Below are 20845 nucleotides of genomic sequence, written 5' to 3' on the forward strand. Positions count from 1 at the left end.
TTTTACATGTTTTATATTTATTGTTGTCATCTTTTACTTTGTAGGCTGGTCTTGTGGTAAAACTGTTAATGAAGCTAAATGGACAGTTAATGCCCACTGAAAGAAATTCATGAAAGAAAAGTAACTGTTACTCAAGCTACCACATTTTATAATGCAGAGCTTTTTTCCATGAAAGATTTCTTAAAATACTACTTTTCGCCAGGCGTAGTGGCACACTCCTGTAATCCCAGCACTATGGGAGGCTGAGGCAGGTAGGTCACCTGACAGGAGGAGTTCAAGACCTGCCAGGTCAACATGGTGAAACCCCATCTCTACAAAAATACAAAACTTAGCCGGGCATGATGGCAGATGCGTGTGTATAATTCCAGCTGCTCGGGAGTCGGAGGCAAGAGAATCACTTAAACCCAGAGGCAGAGCCACTGTACTTCAGCCTGGGTGACAGAGCAAGACTCCATCTCAAAAAAAAAAAATTACTCTCAACAAGGCATTTAGTCTCTTGTAATATATATGTACATAATTACATTGTACAGAATCTGTACTTATGTTTGGTGTGTAATATACCAATTAGTTTTATATAATATGCTCATAAGCTATTCTAATTTTTGAGATAAACACAAAAAATTATAGATTGATTGTATAATATTAGACAAAATAGTAAGCTTTATTAAAAGTTATTTTTGGTAAATGGTAAAGAATTTGGAGTGGAATGTGATGAGATTAAAATGCAGCTTTGGTATAACTTCATGTATATCAACATGATTTGAATAAAGAAAATGTATTTTCTACTTGAACCATATAATATTGTTATTTAAAACAGTTTTCTGCAGTCTATACATTTCTCAACATTTTTAAAACAGTCTTAGTTAAAATGTAAATCTAATATATGGTAATGTTTCTCAAAATATAGTTTCCTGAACCTGTTTCATCATAATTACCTAGGTACCTCTTAAAAATGAAGATTTAAGAGACTCACTCCAAACAAGGGCATTCACCCTCTGGAAGTAGCATGGCCCTGTGAATTTAAGTTTGGTTTTGTTTTTTTGCTTTTTTGCTGTTAAAATAATTCCAGACCAATCAAGTATTTTGATTATTAAAGTTGAGAAGTTTTACAAAACTGCCTGTCACACAAGTACACAAACACATAGACACATTTTAAGTGATAATCTCTTGATATGAGAAGTTGCATTTGTTAAATACATGGCTCTATTTCTTATGAGTTGACTTAATAGTTATGTATATTGACTTGACTTTGTAGGAAGTAAATCACCAAATATCTGATTGTTTCATTTAGGGAAGTACTGATATAGATGAGGAGCCAACTTGATGAATGTGCTGTTTATAAGCTAGAAACGACAGTCTTTCCAAACTAATAGACTAATGGATTCTAAATAATTTCAGAGATACAATAGTCATATTTAAAGTTGTCCTACAGTTTGCAGATAATTTTTCTATTACTATTCTTCACATTAACTTCTGCTTATTTTTAATGGTGCTATGTGTAAGCTTTATTAAGATTGTATGGTTAAGTAAATTTAACAAGAAAGTCTGGTTTATCTTTAATTTTGTGCTAGGTACTTTTGATTCTACATGAACAATTCCCTGTTCAGTTTCCCTCATTCTAATGTCCTCAAGTGTTACCAAGTACCCTGTTGACTCCCAAACCTAAGATTTTAGCTTCAACTTCTTTCCTGAACTCCAAATCTTAATTTCCAAGTTCTTCTTGTTCTAGGTCCATCTAAAGGGCCTACAAAGAACTTCAACTGAATCACAGCTAGAAAGAGAATTGATTTCCTCCATTTGCTCCATTCTATCCTTCCACTATATTCCCTATTTGGTTAATGACATCATCAAACTGCATTCAATTGCTTAGCCTGGAAATAATGTTATATGGTGTTCAGCCTTCACCCAGCTTATGTATTTTGTTGATCAAAGTCCTATCCAATGTTTTATGAGTCCTTTCTCATTTTCTTCCTCCCTGCTTGTACTGCAGCCAGTCTAAGTCCTTACCATCCATTCCTTAGCTTGTAATAGCCTCCTACCCCTGACTCAGGCTTCATACTCTTCTTGCCTATCTGCCACACTGATGCCAAGTTAAGCTTTCTTGTCAGTCTGATTATTTCATTACATTGTGAACATCTTTAATAGTTACCACTATATGTAGAACTAAATTTCAAATTTTTTAGTATTGAAACCAAGGTACACTGTTGTTAAGCTGCTTATCAAGATTATTGTCTAACTACTTCTCCCACACTCATCCTATGTTTCCAGTGTTTCCTAACTCCTCAGTCATGTGGGGAAATTCAGTACTTTCTGATTCAATGATTTTAGGGTGAGGCCCAAGCATTTCTGTCCTTAAAGTGTCCTATGTACTTAAGATATACAACGAAGGATTAGAACTGTGATGATATGCAACTTTAGGAGATAGCTGACTGTGTTTTCTTTGAGAGAGAGGTGAGGATGCAGTGATTCCAAATAACCTCCTGCTCTGTGGAATACAGTTTATCTTCCTGGAGATGTACAGTATAGCAGCCCTAATAAGAAAGGAATAGGAGAATATTAGAGTAGCATAGCTATTAAAGGCTTAAAAATACATAGCATTAAAGATTCAACTTTAAAAATCAATATTGAGAAAAAAACTGATTATTATCTTTCAGATCATAACAATCCAGAAATAAAAATAGGGAAATCCAGACAGCTTTTAATGAATGCCTACTATTGATCAGGCATTATATGTGTACTAGGGATCAAGATAAGATGCCATTTTCCTTTGATCATTATTTCACTAAATTTGAGTGCCTTTTATGTGCCAGGGACCCAGTGGTAAGGAAAACAAAAATTCCTTTCAGGGAACAAAGTCTGAGGGAGACAGTAAATTCTCAGAGAAATATATAATTATAACTCTAATTATTGTGATACAAGAAAAACTCTCAGCATAACAGGGACCCTTTATCTAGTAGGGATCCTTTATGTAGTAGGGATGAGAAGAGGCTTTCCTGAGAAATTGATGCTTGTGTTGGCATCTGACATGTAAACAGGAATTAGTTATGTGAAGATAGTACAGCTAGAAGAGAAATATGGTGAGATGTTTTGACCCGAAAAGACAGACCTGGAGAACCAATGAGAGGATTTACAATTCCTCATTTTCAGCTGTGATGCAAAATCAAGTAATTGTTTATCTAAATCACAACAAATACATTTTCATTGTACAAATAAAACCAGAATAGCTAATACTGCACATGATAAATGTATTGGAGAAAACTTACTGAAGAATCACAAGATTTAAAATTGCCAAAATTTATCCAATGATGGGAAAAACAAAAAATCAGAAAAAAGTTGCCAAAATTGACCCTAGAAAAATTAGACTTGATAGAAATACTCAACAAAGTAAAACTTTCCAGTTATTGACCAAATTTAATAGAAGAATTGCATCAATAAAATTTAGATCTTTTTAATTGGTCCTGCAAAATCAGTGGTAAAAACTCTAAAAGATTTTTATTTATTTATTGAGCCAGAGTCTTTTGTGGCCCAGGCTGGAGTGTAGTGGTATGATCTCGGCTCACTGCAACCTCCGCCCCCCTGGTTCAAGTGATTCTCCTGCCTCAGCCTCCTGAGTAGCTGGAATTACAGACGTGTGCCACCATGCCCAGCTAATTTTTGTATTTTTAGTAGAGACAGGGTTTCACCATGTTAGCCAGGCTAGCCTTGAACTCCTAACCTCAGGTGATCCACCTGCCTCGGCCTCCCAAAGTGCTGAGGTTACAGGTGTGAGCCACCTTGCCCAACTCTCTAAAAGAATTCGTTATGTAGGAGGAACTCAAGATGGCACTGTGACAACAACCCAGGATTTAAGCTCTCGGTTAATCCGCAGAGAGGTGAGTCAAAGCTGCATTTTCAGACTGATCTTTGTTGCCCACAGAACGGGGAAATTCCCAAGTATAAAGGAGATGCGGGACACCAGGCAGAGGCTCTGCCTGGAGAAGCCAGCAGCCGGGGTGGTGGCGGCCGGCCCTACCCAGCGATCCCCACAGGGTGCGCTTGTCCGGGTGCCCTGTTGAAACGGCAACCTGAGACTTGAGGGGGCTGAACTTGAGACTGAAAGGGACTTGGGCAGTGGGCCAGCCCAGGGGATTGCAGGGACACAGCATGTGGGATAGCGCAGTGGGACAGACAAAACGGCGATTCCAAACGCTCGCCATGGAGACTGTCCCTGAGGCGCTCTGTGGGGGCGGGGCATCCACCATTACCGAGGCAACCCGCCCCGGCTGAGACACACGCCCACTGCTGACGCAGCCTGCAGTTGCTGAGGCAACCCGCCCCTACTGAGATACACGTCCACTGCTGACGCAGCCTGCCGTTGCCAAGGCAACCCACTACAACAGAGAGACTCTGCTACAGGGCGTAGCCCGTGGTGGAGAACGCAGCAGAAGAGCAAGAGCCTGCAGCAACAGGGCGAGCCTCACAACAGCAAGGCGGAGCCTCGGCAGTCAAATAGTGATTAAACTGCCTCCTAGCTGGGCAGGACACCTCAACGGACATCCAAAAACAAAGCCCCAACCCCCAAAGACAGAGCATATGAGAAAAAAAGGGGTTTTTTAATGAGCTCTGTTGCAGCAGAATCAAACATAGCAGCCTAACAGCCCTGAATGAACAACAGAGCTCACAGCTCAGCAATTGAGCTCCTATAAAGTACAGACTGTCTCCTCAAGCAGCTCCCTGACCCCTCTATATCCAAAAGACTGACATTTGGCAGGCATCATCCTGGGACAAAGATAGCAGAAAAAGAAACTGGTAGCAACCCTCACTGTTCCGCAGCTGCTATAGGTGTACCCCAAACAAGCAGGGCCTGGAGTGGACCTCAGCAGTCGTACAGCAAAGGGGCTAGACTGGTAGAAGGAAAACCAAGTAACAGAAATACTTCATCACCAACAATCTGGGTGTCCACTAAGAGACCCAATCGAAAAGTCAGCAACTACGCAGACGACAAGTGGATAAATCCACAAAGATGGGAAGAAACCAGTGCAAAAAGGAGGAAAACACCCGAAACCAGAACACCTCGCCTCCTAGAAGGGATCAAAACTCCTCACCAGCAAGGGAACAAAGCTGGACGGAGAATGACTGTGACGAAATGACGGAATTAGACTTCAGAAGATGGATAATGAGAAACTTTTGTGAGCTAAAAGAACATGTATTAAATCAATGCAAAGAAACTAAGAACCTTGAAAAAAGATATGAAAAAAGATTTGAGGAAATGGATACAAGAATGGATAACTTAGAGAGGAATATGAATGAACTAAAGTAGCTGAAAAACACAATACGAGAACTTTGCGAAGCATGCACAAGTTTCAATAGCCGAATTGACCAAGCAGAAGAAAGAATATCTGAAGTCGAAGATCAACTCAATGAAATAAAATGAGAAACCAAGATCAAAGAAAAAAGTGCAAAAAGGAATGAACAAAGTCTCCAAGAAATGTGGGACTATGTGAAAAGACCTAACCTACGTTTGATAGGTGTACCAGAAGGGGACGAAGAGAATGAATCCAAGCTGGAAAATACTCTTCAGGACATCATCCAGGAAAATTTCCCCCACCTAGCAAGACAGGTCAACACTCAAATGTAGGAAATACAGAGAACACCACAAAGATATTCCACAAGAAGAGCAACCCCAAGGCACATAATCGTCAGATTCAACAAGGTTGAAATAAAGGAGAAAATAATAAGGGCAGCCAGAGAGAAAGGTCGGGACACCCACAAAGGGAAGCCCATCAGACTCACAGCAGATCTCTCGGCAGAAACACTACAAGCCAGAAGAGAGTGGGGGCCAATATTCAACATTCTTAAAGAACTTTCGACCCAGAATTTCATATCCAGCCAAACTGAGCTTCAGAAGTGAAGGAAAAATAAAATCCTTTGCGAACAAGCAAGTACCCAGAGATTTTGTCACCACCAGGCCTGCTTTACAAGAGCTCCTGAAAGAGGCACTACACATAGAAAGGAACAACCAGTACCAGCCATTCCAAAATCACACTAAATGCTAAAGAGCATCAACATAATGAAGAATCTACAACAACTAACGGGCAAAACAGCCACTTAGCATCAAAATGGCAGTATCAAATTCACACATAACAATATTAACCCTAAATGTAAATGGACTAAATGCACCAATCAAAAGACACAGACTGGCAAATTGGATAAAAATCCAAAACCCATCAGTGTGCTGTATTTAGGAAACCCATCTCACATGCAAGGATACACAAAGACTCAAAATAAAGGGATGGAGGAAGATTTACCAAGCAAATGGAGAGCAAAAAAAAGCAGGAGTTGCAATTCTCATCTCTCATAAAATAGACTTTAAAGCAACAAAGATCAAAAGAGACAAAGAAGGCCATTACATAATGGTAAAAGGATCGATACAACAAGAAGAGCTAACGATTCTAAACATATATGGACCCAATACAGGAGCACCCAGATACATAAGGCAAGTTCTTAATGACTTACAAAGAGACTTAGACTCCCACACAATAATAGTGGGAGACTTTAACACTCCACTGTCAATATTAGACAGATCAACCACACAGAAAATCAACAAGGATATCCAGGGCTTGAACTCAGAGCTGGAGCAAGCAAACCTGATAGACATTTACAGATCTCTCCACCCCAAATCCACAGAATATACATTCTTGTCAGCACCACATCACACCTACTCTAAAATTGACCACATAATTGGAAGTAAAGCACTGCTCAGCAAAAGCAAAACAACTGAAATCATAACAAACAGCCTCTCAGACCATAGTGCAATCAAGTTAGAACTCAGAATTCAGAAACCAACCCAGAACCGCACAGCTTCATGGAAACTGAACAACTGGCTCTTGAATGTTGACTGGGTAAACAATGAAATGAAGGCAGAAATAAAGAAGTTCTTCGAAACCAATGAGAACGAAGACAAAACATGCCAGAATCTCTGGGACACATTTAAAGCAGTCTCTAGAGGAAAGTATATAGCAATAAGTGCCCATACGAGGAGAATGGAGAGATCCAAAATTGACACCCTATCGTCAAAATTGAAAGAGCTAGAGGAGCAAGATCAAAAAAACTCAAAACCCCGTAGAAGACAAGAAATAACTAAGATCAGAGCTGAACTGAAGGAGATTGAGACACGAAAAACCCTTCAAAAAATCAATAAATCTAAGAGCTGGTTTTTTGAAAAGATCAACAAGATAGACAGACCACTAGCCAGATTTATTAAAAATAAAAGAGAGAACAACCAAATAGATGCAATAAAAAATGATAAAGGGGAAATCGCCACAGATTCCACAGAAATTCAAACCATCATCAGAGAATATTACAAACAACTCTATGCACATAAACTAGTAAACCTGGAAGAAATGGATAAATTCCTGGACTCCTGTGTCCTCCCAAGCCTAAACCAGGAGGAAGCTGAAACTATGAATAGACCAATAACAAGGTCATAAGTCGAGGCAGCAATTAAGAGCCTACCACACAAAAAAAGCCCAGGTCCAGACAGGTTCACAGCCGAATTCTACCAGACACACAAAGAGGAGCTGGTACCATTCCTTCTAAAACTATTCCAAATAATCCAAAAAGAGGGAATCCTTCCCAAATCATTTTATGAGACAAACATCATCCTGATACCAAAACCCAGCAGAGACACAACAAGAAAAGAAAACTTCCGGCCAATATCCATGATGAACATAAATGCAAAAATCTTCAATAAAATATTGGCAAGCCGATTGCAACAGCAAATCAAAAAACTTATCCATCATGATCAAGTAGGATTCATCCCGGGGATGCAAGGCTGGTTCAACATACGCAAGTCTATAAACGTAATTCACCACATAAACAGAACCAAAAACAAAAACCACATGATTATCTCAACTGACGCAGAGAAGGCATTTGACAAAATACAACAGCCCTTTATGCTAAAAACCCTCAAGAAACTCGGTATTGATGGAACGTATCTCAAAGTAATAAAAGCTGTTTATGACAAACCAACAGCCAATATCATACTTAATGGGCAAAAACTGGAAGCATTCCCTTTGAAATCCGGCAGTAGACAAGGATGCCCTCTCTCATCACTCCTATTCAATATAGTACTGGAAGTTCTAGCCAGAGCAATGAGGTAAGAAAAAGAAATAAAGGGTACTCAAATAGGAAAGTTGGAAGCCAAATTGTCTCTATTTGCAGACGACATGATAGTATACCTAGAAGATCCCATCGTCTCAGCCCCAAAACTCCTGAAACTATAAGCAACTTCAGCAAAGTCTCAGGATATAAAATCAATGTGCAAAAATCACAAGCATTCGTCTACACCAATAACAGACTTAAAGAAAGCCAAATCAAGAACGAACTGCCATTCACAATTGCTACAAAAAGAATAAAATACCTTGGAATACAACTCACAAGGAATGTAAGAGACCTCTTCAATGAGAACTACAAGCCACTGCTCAACGAAATCAGAGAGGACACAAACAGATGGAGAAACATTCCATGTTCATGGTTAGGAAGAATTAATATCATAAAAATGGCTATACTGCCCAAAGTAATTTACAGAATCAACGCTATCCCCATCAAGCTACCATTGACTTTCTTCACAGAACTGGAAAAAACCACCATGAACTTCATATGGAACCAAAAGAGAGCCTGCATAGCCAAATCAATTCTAAGCAAAAAGAACACAGCGGGGGGCATCACACTACCGGATTTCAAACTATATTACAAGGCTACAGTAATCAAAACAGCATGGTACTGGTACCAAAACAGAGATATAGACCAATGGAACAAAACAGAGGCACTGGAGGCAACACAACATATCTACAGCTATACAATCTTTGATAAACCTGACAAAAACAAGCAATTGGGAAAGGATTCCCTATTTAACAAATGGTGTTGGGAAAACTGGCTAGCCATGTGCAGAAAGCAGAAACTGGACCCCTTCCTGACACCTTACACTAAAATTAACTCCAGATGGATTAAAGACTTAAACATAAGACCTGGGACGATAAAAACCCTAGAAGAAAATCTAGGCAAAACTATCCAGGACATAGGAGTAGGCAAGGACTTCATGAACAAAACACCAAAAGCATTGGCAACAAAAACCAAAATAGACAAATGGGACCTAATCAAACTCCACAGCTTCTGCATGGCAAAAGAAACAGTCACTAGAGTGAATCGGCAACCAACAGAATGGGAAAAAATTTTTGCAGTTTACCCATCTGACAAAGGGCTGATATCCAGAATTTACAAAGAACTCAAACAGATTTACAGGAAAAAAACAAACAAGCCCATTCAAAAGTGGGCAAAGGATATGAACAGACACTTTGCAAAAGAAGACATATATGAGGCCAACCATCATATGAAAAAATGCTCATCGTCACTGGTCAGCAGAGAGATGCAAATCAAAACCACATTGAGATACCATCTCACGCCAGTTAGAATGGCGATCATTAAAAAATCTGGAGACAACAGATGCTGGAGAGGATGTGGAGAAAAAGGAACACTTTTACACTGTTGGTGGGAGTGTAAATTAGTTCACCACAGTGTGGCGATTCCTCAAGGCCTTAGAAATAGAAATTCCTTTTGACCCAGCAATCCCATTACTGGGTATATATCCAAAGGACTATAAATCGTTCTACCATGAGGACACATGCACATGAATGTTGATTGCAGCACTGTTTACAATAGCAAAGACCTGGAACCAACCCAAATGCCCATTGATGATAGACTGGATTGGGAAAATGTGGCACATATACACCATGGAATATTATGCAGCAATCAGAAATGATGAGTTCGTGTCGTTTGTAGGGACATGGATGAATCTGGAGAACGTCATCCTCAGCAAACTGACACAAGAACAGAAAATGAAACACCGCATATTCTCACTCATAGGCGGGTGATGAAAAATGAGAACACATGGACACAGAGAGGGGAGTACTAAACACTGGGGTCTATTAGGGGGAAAAGGGGAGGGCCAGTGGGAGGGGGTGGTGGGGAGGGATAGCCTGGGGAGAAACGCCAAATGTGGGTGAAGGGGTGAAAGCAAACAGAACACACTGCCATGTGTGTACCTATGCAACTGTATTGCATGCTCTGCACATGTACCCCAAAACCTAAAATGCAATAAAAAAATAAGAAAAAAAAAAAAAGAAAAAAAAAAATCCTTAAAAAAAAAAAAAGAATTCATTATGGGCAAAAAATGTATTGGGAATCAATTTGTTGCTTTATCATTAACATAGAAAGTGCTGCTCCCCTCCCAGTGAAAATAATTTCAGTCAAAGCATAATTTGTTTTTGCTCACTGTGTAGAAAACTGATCAAGACACTAAATTGACTTGAGGCTGGACATGGTTACTCACGCTGTAATCCCAGCACTTTGGAAGGCCAAGGTGGGAGAATCCCTTGAGGCCAGGAGTTCAAGACCAGACCAGCCAGGGTAATAGCAAGATCTAATCTCTACAAAAATAAAAAATAAATTAGCCAGGAGTGGTGGTGTACACCTGTAGTCCTAGCTACTCAGGAGGCTGATGTGGGTGGGTATCTTGGGCCCAGGGGTTTGTGGTTGCAGTGAGCTATGATTGCACCACTGTACTCCAGCCTGGGTGACTGAGCAAGCCCCTGACTTCAGATAGATTAGATAGATGATAGATAGATAGATAGATAGATAGATAGATAGATAGATAGATAGATGATAGATAGATAGATGATAGATAGAGACAGACAGAGCAAGCAAGCCTTTGACTCAGATAGATAGATAAATAGATAGATACATAGACAGACTTGCATGCATGCAAGGATTAGATGATAGACAAGATAGGCTTGAGTGCATGCAAGGATAGGCCTGAGTATGCGTGAGAATAGATGGATAGAGAGAGAGATCAAAGGAGATAGGCTTGAGTGCATGCAAGAAAATATTTTCTCACCAAAAATCTATGATGGTATGATTCTCATTTAATGTTTGTATTCATAAGCATGTTAGAAAGCCTCAGTGTTATATATGACATTTGGAGAGGGAGGCATAGGCAGACTGAAAAGGTCCTAAAGCAGAAGCATCAAGTTCTTGGGGATCTTAGAGTCCAAAGTATTTAAGGCAAAGGAATATCTTTTAGACCTTAACATATCGATGAGAAAAACAGTTTCAATACATTGTGGTAATTTCTGTGATAAAAGGAATCACCAGGTTGTTCAGGATTCATTGGAAGGTCACCCACATGGGTGGGAAATTAGAAACTTATGTCCCCATTATTTAAATGTTAATAACAGCTAATACTTTAAATGATGCTTACTATACTATTGACATTTGAAGCACTTTTAGGGATATTCATTCATTTATTCCTGACAACAATCACTATGAGGCAGATCTTATTACTCCCATTTTACAGATAAGAAAATGGAAGTAGGGTTAAATTACTTTCCAAAGCTAATGGTTGTGGAGCCCAGATTCATACCTAGGTAGCCAAACTCCAGAGTATAAGTAAATCAGATACATGATGTATAGTTATAATAAAAACATAAAATAATACTTGTTTTCTATATTTAAAAGCTTAGGAACCAGAGTTTCTAACAGTGATGTAAATGTTTTCATTTTTGTGTATTGTATACCTTTGAACACAGTTGTATACAGAGAGGCTATGTTATTTGTGTAAGATCAAAAAGTAGGCCGGGCGCGGTGGCTCAAGCCTCTAATCCCAGCACTTTGGGAAGCCAAGGCGGGTGGGTCACAAGGTCAAGAGATCGAGACCATCCTGGTCAACATGGTGAAACCCCGTCTCTACTAAAAAATATACAAAAAATTAGCTGGGCACGGTGGCGCGTGCCTGTAATCCCAGCTACTCAGGAGCCTGAGGCAAGAGAATTGCCTGAACCCAGGAGGCGGAGGTTGCCGTGAGCCGAGATCGCGCCATTGCACTCCAGCCTGGGTAACAAGGACGAAACTCCGTCTCAAAAAAAAAAAAAACTAGTAAGTTGGAGTGTCAGAATTCAGTATCTGGCAGTCTGGCTTCTGAATTCAGACATTTCTCAGATAAAGGAGAGATAGGTGGAATGGTTAAAAAAAAAGAATCAAGTCTTGAAGGGTGTTGTGTTTCCTGTTAATGAGGAGCCATTGGAGCCCTTAGGACTTGATTAGCTCAGATGTGTGTGTTGACAGATACCTTGGGCCAATGTACAGAAGGGCTCAAAGAAGTAGTTTTGAGAAAGAAGATATAACATAATTTGGACATAAGCTAAGATAATGGCAATGGGGAGAAAATGATATTTTGAAAAAACCCATTGACCTTTTAGATATGGGAAATAAGGAAGAGTTAGGAGTAATGAATAATGATCTTTTCTGTCCTGGACATCTGAGAAAATGGTACCATATACTGCCTAAAATAGGGAATGGGGGAGGAAGTTTTGAAGAAGTGTATTGAGTTCCTGGCTCCCCAGGGACACACAGATGGAGATAGTCAATAGACAATAGGATTCCCAGGCCTAAAGTTCAAAAGGCTCTCAGGAGATGACAACTGAAGCGCCACAAATAGGCCGGGTACGGTGGCTTACCCCTGTAATCCCAGCACTTTGGAAAGCTGAGATAGGCGGATCACGAGGTCAGGAGATCAAGACCATCCTGGCCAACATGGTGAAACCCCATCTCTACTAAGAATACAGAAATTAGCTGGGCATGGAGGTGTGTGCCTGTAATCCCAGCTACTCGGGAGGCTGAGGCAAGAGAATCGCTTGAACCAGGGAGTCACAGGTTGTAGTGAGCGAAGATTATGCCATTGTACTCCAGCCTGGCAACAGAGTGAGACTCCGTCTCAAACAAACAAACAAAAAAAGGAAACTCCACAAATAGATATAAAGCCACCTAGGAAGAGCACAGTGAGAAGCAAGCAAAAGAATGACAACATTTGAGAAATGGGCAAACTTAGGACAATCCACAGAGCATCCTGTTAAGTGAATATACACATAGAAAAGAAATAGCTTGGCACCATTCTCATACTGTGTATCTGATAAATTTTATATGGGCAAAAATTAAAAGGCCATTTAATATTGCTAGGGAAAAAGCAAACCACGGAATCTTTAAAAAATAAATAAATAAAAATTAAAAATTAAAAAAAAGAAAGGGTCAGGCGTGGTGGCTTGCACCTGTAATCCAAGCACTTTGGAGGCCAAGGCAGGCGGATCACCTGAGGTCGGGAGTTCAAGACCAGCCTGACCAACATGGTGAAACCCTGTCTTAAAAATAAATAAATAAAAATAAAAAATAAAAAGCAAATGGTGGTTACCAGAGGTTAAGGATATGTGTGGGGGGATGTGGGAATATATGGGGCAGCAGGGAGAAATTTGGTGGTAGTGGATAGGATCTTCTGATTGTGATTGACATACTCAGTGTATTTTTTCAGAATTCACAGAACTGATCATCAAAAGAAATTTTACTGGACAAATTTCAAAATACACTTAAAAAATCAGAACTTGTGGCCAGGTGCGGTTGCTCACACCTATGATCCCAGCACTTTGGGAAGCCGAGGTGGGCGGATCACCTTAGGTCAGGAGTTTGAGACCAGCCTGGCCAACATGGAGAAACCCCATCTCAAAAAAAAAAAAGAATCAGAACTTGCTAACCAATGTATAAAGTTTTTTTTTTTTTTTGAGACAGAGTTTCAGTCTTCTTGCTCAGGCTGGAATACAGTGGCACAATCTCATCTCACTGTAACCGCTGCCTTCCAGGGTCAGCCTCCAGAGTAGGTGGGAGTACAAGCATGTGCCACTATGCCCAGCTAATTTTTATATTTTTAATAAAGACAGGGTTTCATTACGTTAGTCATGCTGGTCTTGAACTCCTGACCTCAGGTGATCCACCCGCCTTGGCCTCCCAAAGTGCTGGGATTACAGGCATGAGCCACTGAGCCCGGCCAAAACTATATAAAGATTTAAATAAAGATAGGTCTGTACCCAAAATCCATTTAATGAATGGTCAAAGAAGATTAACAGAGAAGATGTATGCTTGGAAATGCAAAGAGCTTTTGGAAATGGGAAATATAAATTTTTCTAACAAAAATGCAAAACAGAAGCTTGTTAAATTAGTTAAAGTTATATGGAATAATATAAACTGATTATATTAATAATATTTAATGATAGCACAAGACCGAGACAACATATGGGAATGTATTTGGCCAGCCCTGAAAAGCAGTCTCAGAAATGTTTTTGGTTTTGGTTTGTTTGTTTTTTTTTTGAGACAGAGTCTTGCTCCATCACCCAGGCTGGAGTGCAGTGGTGCTATCTTGGCTCACTGCAACCTTAACCTCCTGGATTCCAGCAATCCTCCCATCTCAGCCTCTCTAGTAGCTGGGATTACAAGCATGCAACACCACACCTGGCCTAATTTTTGTATTTTTAGTAGTCAGGTTTCACAGTGTTGGCCAGGCTGGTCTCGAACTCTTTGCCTTAAGTGATATGCCTACCTCAGCCTCCCAAAGTGCTGGGATTACAGGCGTGAGCTGCTGCGCCTGGCTTCAAAAATGTTTACTTCCTTTCTTTTGATTATCCCACACTGAGGACCACCTAAGAATGAGCTTGCTGTCCCCGCTTCTCATTTGCAGTGCTTTACTGGTATTTTTCCCTATTTGCCTAGGGAGTAAATTGTATGTATTACAATTCAACAAGGAAAAAAATGATAGTTTTCTAACAGTACCCTAAAAATGGAGGAGAATTGTGCAGTTAAAAATAATATGGCTGGGCCAGGCACAGTGGCTCCCACCTGTAATCCCAGCACTTTGGGAGGCCAAGGCTGATGGATCACTAGGTCAGGAGATCAAGACCAGCCTGGCCAACATGGTGAAACCCTGTCTCTACTAAAAATACAAAAATTAGCCAGGCGCAGTTGCAGGTGCCTGTAATCCCAGCTACTTGAGAGACTGAGGCACGAGAATCACTTGAACCCAGGTGGCAGAGGTTGCAGAGAGATGAGATTGCACCATTGCACTCCAGCCTAGGTGACAGAGTGAGACTCTTGTCTCATAAATACATATATAAAATGGCTGGATGCAGTGACTCATGCCCATAATCCCAGCATTTTGGGAGGCTGAGGCTGGCAGATCACATGAGACCACTGGAGTTCGAGACCATCCTGACTAACATGGTGAAACTCCATTTACACTAAAAATACAAAAATTTGCCAGATGTGGTGGTGCACTTCTATAATCCGTTTCTTATAAGGCTAAGGCATGAGAATTGCATGAACCAGGGAGACAGAGGTTGCAGTGAGCCAAGATCATGCCACTGCACTGCAGCCTGGGCAATAGGATGAGACTGTCTCAATAATAATATCCAGCCAAGCTAAGCCTCATAAGCGAAAGAGAAATAAAATCTTTTCCAGACAAGTAAGCACTAAGGGAATTATTTACCACTATACCAGCCTTACAGGCGAACTAAACATGGAAGTCAAAGAACAATACCTGCTACCAAAAACACATTTAAGTACATAGCCCACAGACCTATTAAGCAACCACACAGTAGAAACTACAAAGCAACCTGCTAGCAGCTTTACAATAGGATCAAACCACACATAACAATACTAACCTAGAATGTAATTGGTCTAAACACTCCACTTAAAAGTCCAAAGAGTGAGGCCGGGAGCAATGGCTGACACCTGTAATCTCAGCACTTTTGGAGGCAGGCAGATCACCTGAGGTTGGGGGTTTGAGACCAGCCTGGCCAACATGGTATAACCCCGTCTCTACTAAAAACACAAAAATTATCTGGGTGTGGTGGCACATGCCTGTAATCTCAGCTACTTGGGAGGCTGAGGCAGGAGAATCTCTTGAACCCAGGAGGCAGAGATTGCAGTGAGCCAAGATCATGCTACTGCCTGAGTGACAGAGCAACACTCCATCTCAAAAACAAAAATAAAAAACCTCACAGAGTGGCAAGTTGGATTAAAAAAAAAAAAAAAAAAAACAAGACTGAGCCATCTGCTTGCTATCTTCAAGATACTCATCTCACACACGATGACACCCATAGGCTCAAGGTAAAAGGTTGGAGAAAGATCTATCACACAAACAGAAAATAAAAAAGAACAGAGGTTGCTATTTTTATACCAGATAAAAGACATTAAACCAACTACAGTTAAAAAAAAAAAAAAAAGGACAAAGGAGGGCACTACATAATGGCAAAGGATTCACGTTGACAAGAAGTCTGAACTATTGTAAATATTTACACACCCAACATCCCAGTATTTGAGCATCTAGATTCATAAAACAAGTATTTCTAGACCTACAAAAAGACTTAGTCACAGAATAATAGTGGGAGACTTCAGCACCACACTGAGAGCGCTGGACAGGTCATCAGGGAGGAAAACTAACAAATTCTGGACTTAAATTCAACATTTGACCAGTTATACCTACCAGATATCTACAGAGTAATTCGCCCATCAATCAAAGAATATAGATTTTTCTCATGTGGACATGGAACATACTCCAAGATCAACCACATGCTCAACTATAAAGCAAGTCTCAATAAATTAAAAAGTCAAAATCATAGTAAACCATACTCTCAGATCACAGTAGAATAAAAATAGAAATCAATACCAAGACGATCTCTCGATACCACATGATTATGTAGAAATTAAACAACTTGCTCTTGAATGATTTTGGGTAAATGACAAATTTTAAAATTCTTTGAAATGAAAATAAAGACACAACATGCCAGAATCTCTGGGATGTAGCCAAAGCAGTGTTAAGAGGAAATTTTATAGCACTAAACACCTACCTCAAAAAGTTAGAAAGATCTCAAATTAACTACCTAACATTATACCTAGAGGAACAGGAAAAACAACAAATTAACCCCAAAGCTAGCTGAAGAAAAGAAATAACTAAAAGCAGAGCCGAACTGAATGAAATTGAGACCCTAAAATCCATACAAAGAATCAACGAAAAACAAAATAATTTTTTTTATCTTTTCAAAAAATTGTTTTTGGAAAGGATAAACAGGATTGGTAGACTGTTAGCTGTATTAACAAAGAAAAAAGAGAAGATCTCAATAAACACAGTCAGAAATGACAAAGATGACATTGCAACCATTCCCACAGTAATACAAAAGGTCCTCCAGGGCTTTTATGAAATCTCTATGCACACAATTCAGGAAATCTAGAGGAAATGGTTAAGTTCCAGGAAATACACAATTGCCTAAGATTGAATCAGTAAGAAATTGAAACTGTGAACAGATCAGTATTGAGTTCCAAAACAGAAACAGTTAAAAAAAAATTTACTAAGAAAAGCCCCAGACCAGATGGATTTGCAGCTGAATTCTACCAGACATAAAAAAGAGCTGGTACCAATTCTACTAAACCTACTCTTAAAAAAAAAGAGAGAGAGATTTCTACAAAGCCAGCATTACTTTGATATCAAAACCTGACAAAGACATAATGAAAAGAGAAACTACAGGCCAATATCCCTGATGAACATAGACACAAAAATCCTCAGCAAAAATAGCAAACTGAATCCAGCATCACCTTGAAAAATTAATTCACCACGATCATGTAGGCTTCATTCCTGGGATGCAATATTAGTTCAACATACAGTAACCAGTAAGTGTGATTCACTACACTTAATAATAACATAATAAACATAATTAAAAACAAAAACCATATGATCATATCAGTAGATGCAGAAAAGACTTTTGATAAAATCCAACATTTCTTCATGATAAAAACCCTCCAGAAAGTAGGCTTCAGAGAAACATACCTCAAAATAATGAGAGCCATCTATGACAAACTCACAGCCAACATTATACTGAATGGACAAAAACTGGAAGCATTGCCATTGAGAACTGGAACAAAGCAATGATGCTCACTCTCACCACTGCTATTCAAAATAGAACTAGAAGTCCTAGCTGGAGCAATCAGGGAAGAGAAAGAAAGAAAAAGCATACAAATATAAAAAGAAGTCAAACTAACTTTCTTTGCTGATTATATGATTCTATACCTAGAAAACCCCGAAAACACCGCCAAAAGGCTTCTGGAACTGATAACTTCAGTAATGTTTCATGAGGCAAAAAATCAATGTACAAAAATCAGTAGCATTTCTATACACCAAAAATGTTAAAGCTGTGAGCCAAATCAAGAACATAATCTTATTTACAATAGTCACAGACAAAAATAAAATACCTAGGAATACAGCTAATCAAAGAGTTGGAAGATCACTACAAGGAGAACTACAAAACACTGCTGAAGGAAATTATAGATGATGTAAACAAATGGGAAAACGTTCCATGCTCATGGATTGGAAGAATCAATATTGCTAAAATGGCCACACTACCCAAAGCACTCAACAGGTTGAACACTATTTCTTTTTTCTTTTCTTTTCTTTTTTTTTTTGAGATGGAGTTTTGCTCTGTTGCCCAGGCTGGAGTGCAGTGGTGTGATCTCAACTCATTGCAACCTCTGCCTCCTGGGTTCAAGTGATTCCCCTGCCTCAGCCTCCCTAGCAGCTGGAATTACAGGCCCACACCACCACACTCAGTTAATTTTTGTAGTTTTAGTAGAGATGGGATTTCACCATGTTAGCCAGGCTGATCTCAAACTTCTGACCTCAGGTGATCCACCCACCTTGGCCTCCCAAAATGCTGGGATTACAGGTGTGACTCACTCCACCTGTCCCAGATTGAACAATATTTCTATCAAGCTACTAATGTGATTTTTCACAGGACTAGAGAAAAGACATTCTAAAATTTATATGGAACCAAAAAAGAGCTAGAATAACCAAAACTACCTTAATCAAAAAGAACAAAGCTGAAGGATCACACTACCTAAATTCAAACTGTAAGGCTACAGTAACCAAAAAAGCATGGTACTAGTACAAAAGCAGTCATATAGCCTGATGGAATTGAATAAAGAACCCAGAAATAAAGCCACACATCTACAGTTATCAGATCTTCAACAAAGTTGACAAAAATAAGCATTGTGGCAAGAACTCCCTACTCAATAAATGGTGCTGGGATAGCTACATATGGGCTAGCCATATGTAGAAGAATGAAACTTGATCCATACCATCACCATATACAAAAATTAATTCAACATGGATTAAAGATTTAAATATAAGGCCTCAAACTATAAGAGTCCTAGAAGAAAACCTAGGAAACACAATTCTGGACATCAGCCTTTGGAAATAATTTATGACTAGGTCCTCAAAAGCAACTGAAGCAAAACTAAAAATTAACAAGTATAACTCAGTTAAACTAATAAGCTTCTACACAGCAAAAGAAACTATCAACAGAGTAAACAGACAGTCTAAGGAATGAGAGAAAGTATTTGCAAACTATGTATCTGACAAAAGTCTAAAATTCTAAAGAATCTATACAGAACTTAAACAACTGAGCAAGCAAAAAAAAAAACCCTATTAAAAATGAGCAAAAGATATGAACAGATCTTATCAAAAGAAAATACACAAGTAGCCAAACAACATGAAAAAAATGCTCAACATCAATAATCATCAGAGGAACACAAATTAAAAACATGAGATACCACCTCATACCAGTCAGAATGACTATTACTAAAAAGTCAAAAAACAACAGATGCTGGCAAAGCTTTGGAGAAAAGGAAATGCTTATACACTGTGAGTAGGACTGTCAATTAGTTCAGCCACTGTAGAAAGCAGCTTGGAGATGTCTCAATAACTTAAAACAGAACTACCCTTTGATCATTAATCCCATTACTTGGGCTACTCGGGAGGCTGAGGCAGGAGAATTGTCTGAACCCAGGAGGCGGAGGTTGCAGTGAGCCGAGATCACGCCATTGCACTCCAGCCTGGGTAACATGAGTGAAACTCCATCTCAAAAAAAAAAAAAAATCCCATTACTTGGTATATATCCAAAAGAAAATAAATTATTCTCCCCAAAAGGCACATACTCCTGTATGTGCATCACAGTACTATTCACAATAGCAAAGAATGAAATCAACCTAGTGCCCATACTATGGAATACTACACAGCCATATAAAAGAATGAAAAAATGCCCTTTGCAACAACATGCATGTAACTGGAGGCCATTATCCTAAGTGAATTAGTGCAGGAAGAGAAAACCAAAAACTGCATGCTTTTACTTATAAGTAGGAGCTAAACACAGGGTACTTATGGACATAAAAATGGCAACAATAAATGCCGGGGACTACTGGAGGTGGGAGGGAGGGATGGGGGTAAGGACTGAAAAGCTATTGGGTACTATGCTCAGTACCTGGGTGATGGGATCAATCATACCCCAGACCTCAGCATCATGCAATCTACACATGTCCCTGAATTGAAGATAAAATTTGAAATTATTTTTAAAATTAAAAAGGCCAAGGCAATTATTTTTAAAACGTCTCCCCTAGAACATACCAAATGCTTTGCCACAGAATTATGTAATTATGGCATGAACTCAATTATTTGAGCAAATAAGGCAAGTATAATTTCTATCCAGTAACAGCAAATCATTTGTTGACTTTTGGAATATGCTATGTTATGTTTCATTGCATGCTTTCCAAGTTATATTTTATATATATTTATATTTTTGTTTGTATTTACTGATTATATACCAGTAGGAGAGTGGAAGGGAAAGAACATAAAATGAAAAATCATCTGCAAATAGAAAAATGAGGAAATAATTTTCACCTAAATCAAATGTGTGCCAGTTTCCCTGTCTGGATTTTTTGTTTTCAATTAATACTAAATTTAGTTTTATATACATAACCACTAGGAGGAAGAAAAGGCAATCTGTACCTTTCTTTTAGCCAATTCACTAACAATTAACTGTATATATTTAAAAGTGGATTTTATATTAAGCTTTGGTTTACCTGTTATTTACTATTTAGAAATACATGA

The 20845-nt window shown here is 39.1% G+C and overlaps 1 protein-coding gene and 1 long non-coding RNA gene across 28 annotated transcripts in view; one reads left to right on the forward strand and one right to left on the reverse strand.

Annotated features, from left to right (window-relative positions):
* The window catches only part of KRIT1 (KRIT1 ankyrin repeat containing), a 41798-nt gene extending 41007 nt beyond the window's left edge, over positions 1–791 (forward strand). For all 26 annotated transcript variants that reach the window (XR_013523952.1, XR_013523951.1, XR_013523950.1 and 23 more), the window contains one exon: positions 45–791. Coding sequence is in view for 22 of the 26 variants with exons in the window: in XM_035254964.3 (XP_035110855.1) it covers positions 45–113 (69 nt within the window). In the remaining 4 variants the exon portion in view is untranslated. The remainder of the gene's footprint in view (positions 1–44) is intronic.
* LOC108593038 (uncharacterized) overlaps positions 636–20845 on the reverse strand; it is a 66703-nt gene continuing 46493 nt past the window's right edge. For both annotated transcript variants that reach the window (XR_008473535.2, XR_008473533.2), the window contains one exon: positions 636–2531. This is a non-coding gene — a long non-coding RNA (uncharacterized LOC108593038). The remainder of the gene's footprint in view (positions 2532–20845) is intronic.

This window comes from Callithrix jacchus, chromosome 11 (genome assembly GCF_049354715.1).
Source record: "Callithrix jacchus isolate 240 chromosome 11, calJac240_pri, whole genome shotgun sequence".
NCBI lineage: Eukaryota > Metazoa > Chordata > Mammalia > Primates > Cebidae > Callithrix > Callithrix jacchus.